The sequence below is a fragment of the Aulonocara sp. 'chitande type north' Nkhata Bay genome, linkage group LG3 (assembly GCF_057382095.1).
Source record: "Aulonocara sp. 'chitande type north' Nkhata Bay isolate Kocher_YH1m ecotype deep benthic linkage group LG3, A_spYH_male_GT1.1, whole genome shotgun sequence".
Lineage (NCBI taxonomy): Eukaryota > Metazoa > Chordata > Actinopteri > Cichliformes > Cichlidae > Aulonocara > Aulonocara sp. 'chitande type north' Nkhata Bay.
The window spans coordinates 34,875,120-34,882,869 of NC_141346.1; the positions used below are offsets into that span (position 1 = coordinate 34,875,120).

The following is a 7,750-nucleotide window of genomic DNA, read 5'->3' on the forward strand; positions in this document are numbered from 1 at the left end:
ATCAATCACACCTACTGGCTCACTGGATTGTAAGGATACATCTTTCCTCTCTCCTGAAATTTACAATCAACAGATCGATTTCACACTCTCTTTTTAACATGTTTTATTCCTCATTATTTTATAGATTAACATATTCAGGCAGTATTTAAAATGAGATACAAACACCAAAGACATATCAAATGAAATCAGGACATTTGAATAATGTTTGCAAGTTTCTGTTTCTTACAATTTTATAAAATATTTCAATCACATTTGTAAGGCTTCATTTGGCTGTACAACAACTACTGTCACCAGTAGATGTCCCCCAAGAGTGTAATAACTGAAGCTTCAATCAACTTTTCACACAGTGGTTCAACAAGGTTCAGAGCTTCACAAAGCCTTGTTTTACCAGAGGAAGTCTGAACTACTCACAGCAGAAAAACTGCAATTTGAAAGAGAACAACAAGAAGAAAGCGCCTGCTCATCACTCATGCACACAGTCTGGTGCAATCATCGGGTTCTTAAATACCAGTGAGCTGATGAAGACAATAAGCAGCAGGTGTGAGGTACCACTGTGCACTGTACAAGGATGAGGAACTTTACCTTGGGATTTTACCTTAATGCAACATATACTAACTAATATTAAACTTCATAATATGATACATTATAGCATTTACATAAAACCGTTTCCATGTAGAAATGGAAGTCCTTATGAAATTGGATCTTTTAAGCTACTTAATCTGTAATCAATTTGATATTTAGCTTTTCTTTCATGTCGAGTAAATCACAATTACAGCTTCTCAACTGTAATTATGGTTTTACCTCAATTATTACTGAATCAATACAGTAATTTGGGGTTTGAGCTGCTAGTGCCAAGATGAATTATTAAAAACGACATTGAAGTAAAAGAAGTGAAAAAGTTAAAATTTTGAAGTCTAAAATTATATTTTTAAAAACAAACAATAATGCCAGCAATATTTTATAAAAAATATGATTCAATCCATTTTTACTTACCAAGCAAAAAATTACAACAACAGTCACCTCAAGCAGCTTTAGATATTGTGAGGTACAAAATACAAACCATACAAACTCCCACCAAAACTACTTGAATCCACATTTCCCAGAATGCTTTTGAAGAAACTTTTTAAAAATCAACACACCCCAAACACAAAGTAAATAAATGCAAACCCTTTTGATCAAGAATCAGAGAGGATTTTACTTCTTAGAACAGATGAAATTAAACATTTTATTATCAGCTTGTTTGGACCACTTATGTGGGCGTTCTCTATTCATGGCTCCAGACATGTCACAGCCATCAGTCGTTTCGTCAGAGTCCCAGTTTTTATATTTAACTACCTCATCAGTGACCCAGAACCAGAAACCTAGAGTGCAGGTGTAGCGCAGTCCCAGCCATACGTAGGTAGAGTTGGCCTGCTTGACTTTCTCCTGGATCCAGTCCTGTTTATCTGAGTTAGTAATGGACACCAGGTCATTGTAGTTCTCTCTGCAGTAATACAGGGCCTCCTCCCAGGTCTTGTTTTCTTTGATCAGGATCAAATTATCTGTTAAAAATAAATGACTTCAATGAGTATTGGTATTAAAAAAGGAGACAGAGCAAGGAGTGCTGTGGCTATTTTACAGTCACTACTTCTTTTTATATTATGAAAAACAAAAAATAAGTAGAAAAAATACTTCGTATTGATAGTATTTTTAGCATTGTAAAAATATACTCATTGTAAAACTCACCATCATAACAGAAGAAGGGTTTTTTTTTGTCACATTCATCAGAGCTCCAGTTTCCTGATCTGTTTAACAGAGTCATAGCACATTTCTTGTTGCTTTGTTCATCATTGAATAACTGCATATCCCAGTATCTGAAAGAGAAATCACTCCCATCTGACCACCTCCAGCTGTCTCTGAACAGACCGACCCATGCGCTAAACTTGAAGTCCGCATTCTTAATCAGGGTCTTCATTTTTTCTTCATCAACCTGATTGAGTCCACTGGCCAAGTCAGTGTGATTTGATCTGCAGTAGCTCTGAGCCTGTGTCCAGTTCTTATTCTCCTCAATCAAATACAATGTTTTATTGTCTTTCTCCATTCCTGTAAAACCAACAGAATAAAACACAATGACATCCTTCAATTATTTGTCTCCTGAAACTTTTTTCTGAAATGACAATTATGTGATTACTTAATATCATGATACTATAATAACGTTTAGTAGTATTCACATCTCCTCACCATCATAGCAGATGAACCACATAATAATGTCACATGAAACATCTACCAGCTTTTTATCTCCATTTTCGTATCTTTTCCTCCCGCAGTTCCCAGGCGGTTCTTTAACAGTATCAGTTCTTCCATCCAGATTCCAGCTGCTGTCATTATGAATGTATTTCACTCCTGGCAGAGACCAACGCCACGTCCTGTTTCCACCTGTGTTGTTCAGTCCAATCCAGGCTTCTCCTTGATTCTGTGTGGAGTTACGGAGTCTGCTCATGTCTGTCATGTCAAACACTTTGGCCAGGTCTGTATATTTCTCTCTGCAGTATTTCTGTGCTTCAGACCAGCTCTTGTTTTCTGCAATAAAGTGGTACTCATACAGGCAGCATGTAAAGAGGCAACCCTGACCTGAAATACATAAATATGATAAAATAAAAATCTGATTAGCAAATTACACTTTTCAGGTTAAAACTGTCATATAAATGAGAATGAGTGCAATGATTTGTCAAACATTTTGGTCGAATCATTTTAAATATCTTTGAGCTTCTTCACTAAAATGATATTTATACAGCTGACATGTCAACAAGAAACTGACCCCCAAAAACTGAAAGAAATGTGTTGATGCAAGAAACTAATTTAGATGATGGAGAAAAGATTTGCCAGATAAACATGAATCTATATTCAGTGAATACATTGGTAGAAATATTGCAAATGTTTAACGAACCAACATCAATCTGTGTTCATTTTAAATTTAAAACAGTACATCGGGTGAAACAATCCACTTACCCATCAGAATAAGCAGATACAGACTCCACTGCATCTTTGATCTGACAGATGAAAGTGATGTTTTATTACTCAAGGAAACAAAGATTTGAACAAAACTTCTTTGATGCAAACTTTATGTCAGGAAAGAAAAGATGGATCAATATATCATGGTAGGAAATATGAAATATATATGACAAGAAGCCTGATAAGGAAAAATAGTGTGAACCATTATGAATCATGACATCACTGTTTCAGCTGCAGTTACTCAGACATCTAATCATTTTTAATCCGAACCTCTCAAACTGACAGTATTTAATTGACGAAACAAGTCTTTTTAGGTTCAACAACGTTTAATATACACACGCTTTGGATGTTATCAGCCCCATGAAGCAGGTGTTTATAACAATAGTAACCACTTTACAGTTACTCAGGTACTTGCTACAGGTTATCAACTAAATGAAGATTATTACATAAAAAACATAAAGTTCTTATAATATATAATGTTAAGATGGATCCATCCTCTTAACCACTTATCCAGTTCCGACGTGCAGGCCAGCCTGTAGATTATTACAGCTGAACCACAACCTGCACTTCTTTAACCCAACAAAACTTTTCAAAGGATTATCTTTATATTTAACCATCATGTGTAAGTATTAAAAACTCTAGGCTGGTTATGTTTATTTCCAAGTATTTCTGATTACGCTACACTTTTATATAAAAAAGTCTCCATTTTCCAAACTTCAGTAATTTTAATAAATGTGTGTGTTGATACAAATTAAGCTGAGTTTTTAACTCTACTTCTGCTTTTAGTTGTAAACAAATTCTGTGCTGTGGTTGAGAAACAAATATCATGCTCGGTGAAAAGGTGACTTTCATTGTGCAAATTATATAGATTTTATAAGTTCTGAATCAATCAGATAGAAGTTTGACAACCATAAACTCAAACTCATGAATGCTGTGCTGTTTGAGCCACAGGGTTCATAAAGAGTGTCAGGAGTCCAAATGTTTTCATTAAACCAGATGAAATTGAGCTGATAAATAAAATACATAATTAATAAACTCCGCAGCATCTTTTATATCAGACATATTTGAGCTGACATAGAGCCAGTTTGGTAACTCTTATGTGCTGCATGAACAGTGCATGTCAGGCTGAAATATGGAAACCACAATCAAAAAGGATCAATGCAGAAACATATTCATACAAACTCCAAATCATGAATTTATTATGATACAAAGTGAACTGAAATACTTTAAACGCTCTCCACATATTACATTAAACAAGTCGCCCAGTGTAATGTAGAGGAATAAAGAAAGGAGGAGGACAGAGGGAAAGATGAATGAAGAGTTGCAGCTAAATGCTTGTAAATTAGTGCCCAATGCCAGGTCATTGAAAAACACAAGTTCATATGCATTTAGTAATTTACTTGTATGTGCTTTATATTGTGTGTTATATTTCATTGACTGTGAAGTTTTTAATACTTACACATGATGGTTAAATATAAAGATAATCCTTTGAAAAGTTTTGTTGGGTTAAAGAAGTGCATGTTGTGGTTCAGCCTGACATTGATCTTTTGGGCTAATCATGAGTGAACCTTTACCCACAATCAGTCCCAAATTTTAGCTTTTGTAGTCTGGATAATTTTTATACTAGACGAGTGTAGTGGAAAAATTTCAGTGCTCGACTGTACTGAAACGTTACTAATGTTAAATATTTTTCTTTTTATATTTGGTCGAAAAATATAAATTGATTAATTCAAATATTTGCGTCATATAGAAAACTGAAAAACAGAAATATTGAGTAATGACATCATCTACATTCGACCTGTGCTTATGTACAAAGATAAAATGACAAAAAAACAAAATAAACAAAATTAAACTTACATCAGGTTAGTTCTGTCCTTGATGTCTCTCCTCAGTGTGTTCATGAAAACTGCTGTCGAGTAAATGTTATGGGCTACACTAAAACAGAGATCTTATTTCCCAAAGGTCAACATTTGAATATTAAAAATTTTCACCAGAAGGATCCAGTGTATATATCAGATATGAAACGGGGATGTGATGCTGTTGAAAACATAAATATAACACTGCACTGTTGTCTGTCGAACGAGCAAGAGCAGGAAGGAGAAAGAAAATGTAAATATATCTTTTCCATTTATAGTTGATAATAAATGCAACTCGTCACAGTGAGACTAGAGTTGCACATAAAAATGCTTCAGGTTTACCTCATCATACAAATGTCAGTGACTCTGTTATTATAGTTCTGATTTGTATAATTAGTTTTATAAATGATTATTTCATTTTTACTTTTTGCTTTGAATTCAGTTTAATTTTAGTTTGTTTCCAGAGTGGATTTTCTTGTTTTGTATGGACGGCATGCAGAGGCAAAATGAGTGCATGTACATTCACTGCCTTTCAGACAAGTTGTAATCATTTTTTTTCCAAACAATACTAAACTATATTTTATTTTAGCATTCCTAATCGAATAAAATGTTTCACTGTATTTGACTTATTTTTTTCAAAGTCCAGTTTTTATTTTTATTCTACTTAACTATATATTGTTTTCACATCTAGGTTTAAATTTTACTCTTAGTTCAGTATAATAAGTTTGGTTCCATCAACCTTACAGTTAAACTTGTTTCAGCAAAGTTCCAAAAAGTCCTCTTAGATTTTTATTCAGCTCTAACAAATGAGTATAAATCATAAACTACAATCTGTCTGAACACACACTGTTGGCTGTACAGCATCAACAATCTGTAGACGTCTTCTTACTTCTGTATAAAAGCCAGTAAAAAAAAAGAAGGTGTATATAACAATAATCTAACTCTGGGTTTGACTCAGAGGTTGTTCCAGCTGTTTGTGTGAGAGGCTGGTTACATTTATTTCCACACATTTGTGATTATCCTACACTTTCATATGCATAAAAGGTCTCTGGTTTCAAAAGTTGAGTAATGTTAATAAATTTGTGTATTGATGCAAATTAGGCTGAGTTTCTAACTCTACTTCTTGTTAGGATGCCTGGGTCATTGACCCCGGGGTTTTTGAGTTTATTATATTATTTATACTTTCTAGTCTTTGGTTTCTTTGAGTTCTGTCTTATGGTTTATGTCTGTCTTCTCTAGTTGTTCTGTCTCCCCTGTCAGCTGTATCCCCTTGTCTAGTTCGCGTCTCTGTGTAACCTTAGTTCCTATATCCCCGTGTCCAGTCAGTGTCTGTGTCTGCCCTGGTCCCACGTCTCTGTTCCCTCTGTACTGCCTGCATGTGAGTCTGTGTCTTTGTTCAGTCTGTGTTATGTGTTTCCTGTTTTACTTTGAAGGTCTCTGCCTTATCTCGGTGTGTTCACTTTACGCTTCTTTGGCCTCGTCAGTTCTGATTTGTCCCAGCTGTGTTTCCCTCCTGTTACTCATTCCCTGATTGCTCCCTCTGTGTATTTAAGCCCTGTGTTTCTTTGTGTCCATGTCGCGATCTACCGTTTATTTTGCTGTGTGTTTGCCAGTCCACCGGTGATAGTTTATTTTGAGTTTTTCCTGTTATGTTATGTTTGCGTTCAGCATTAAAGCTGTTTTGGTTTAAGTTTGTCTCTGGAGTCTGCATCTTGGGTCCTATCCCTGTCCGCACACAGCCGTCACCTAACACTTCTGCTTTTAGTTGCAAAGAAATTCTTTGCTGTGAGTGGGAAACAAATATCATGCTCAGTGAAAAGGAGACTTTCATTGTGCATGTGGACTTTAATATGATACTGTCAGGCAAGTTATTATTATTAGTTCAACTTGTTTCCTGAAAGAAAAAAAAAAAAACTTCAGGTAAAGCCTGCTTCTATTAAACTGTTAATAGATTAGAATCTAGACTCCATTCTCGCTCTCACCTCCCTGCTTCACCTCCTGGAACTCTGAATTCCAGCAGGATCATTCCGATACTCACCCGGAGCTCTGCAGCCACTCCTCCCCATCTCATGCACCTGTAAACAATGTTTCTCACTACCACCTTTTTCTTATCCCTGTTTATTCGTCAGGTCTCTTATTCCACTCGGCCCCCATGCTCTAGCTCTGATTTCCTTTTTTTGCCAAGTTCATGTCTTTGCCTACCTAGCTCATGTTATTATTTATATTGTTATTCTCAGGTCCTTGTATATAGTCTTTTTCTTAGTCCCAGCACCTAGGTCACACACTTGTATATAGCCCCTCATTCATGTTCATAGTTTTTGTGCTCATACTCCTGTATCAACCGTGTATATAGCCCCCTGCCCATGTTTATTAATATTTGTCTCTCACGTTTAAATCATGTCTTTGTAAATAAAGTTCATGTCACTCCAAGCCTCTGTTTTGAATCTGCTTCTTTTTGGGTCATCTTTGTGTGCCGGCTTCACCAGCTGTGAAGGTCATCTAGATCTTCATCTCGCTGGTGTCGTCCAGCAGTATGGTCAGTGTGACTGTCTCTGCAGTAGGTCTGAGACTGTGTCCACTTAAATGTTTCAGTCAAATACAGTGTTTTATTGTCTTTATTTCTGAGGCAAAAATAAAACTGCCATCAGCACTTGACAAAAAAAGGAAATAAATACCCAAACAATTTAGCGTCAATAGTGTGTGTGTGGTTGTGGTTCTCTCTCTCATCCTCCAATTCAGGACTTGTCCTTCTCCTTCTGACTGCAGGTGTTTCTCGTCATATTTGCAGGCATATCGAGAGGAAGAGAGCAAATGGAGCTGTTGGGACATTTGAGGCAGTGGGCTGTGTGGATGCGAGAGGAGGAACACTCGTCATCATGTTACTCCCAGTGGGGAGGATGTCC

At 36.0% G+C, this 7,750-nt stretch overlaps 1 protein-coding gene across 1 annotated transcript; it reads right to left on the minus strand.

The window, feature by feature from the left end:
• Positions 1-114: 114 nt before the first annotated feature.
• LOC147335309 (lymphocyte antigen 75-like) lies at positions 115-4,953 on the minus strand. The gene is made up of 5 exons (XM_086287479.1): positions 4,849-4,953; positions 2,989-3,029; positions 2,221-2,610; positions 1,726-2,082; positions 115-1,541 (listed from the first exon to the last, which is right to left on the minus strand). Exons 1-5 carry the CDS (start codon positions 4,890-4,892, stop codon positions 1,195-1,197), a joined length of 1,179 nt encoding a protein of 392 aa, XP_086143605.1. The 5' UTR covers positions 4,893-4,953; the 3' UTR covers positions 115-1,194.
• Positions 4,954-7,750: the final 2,797 nt, after the last annotated feature.

What these genes read in the sequence shown, in the direction of transcription:
- LOC147335309 (XM_086287479.1), bottom strand. Translation starts at nt 4,892, where the DNA reads ATGAACACACTGAGGAGAGACATCAAGGACAGAACTAACCTGAT. An exon ending in GTGGTTCATCTGCTATGATG is followed by an intron (nt 2,083 to 2,220) that starts GTGAGGAGATGT and finishes TTGGTTTTACAG; the next exon opens with GAATGGAGAAAGACAATAAA. An exon ending in ACCCTTCTTCTGTTATGATG is followed by an intron (nt 1,542 to 1,725) that starts GTGAGTTTTACA and finishes TATTTTTAACAG; the next exon opens with ATAATTTGATCCTGATCAAA.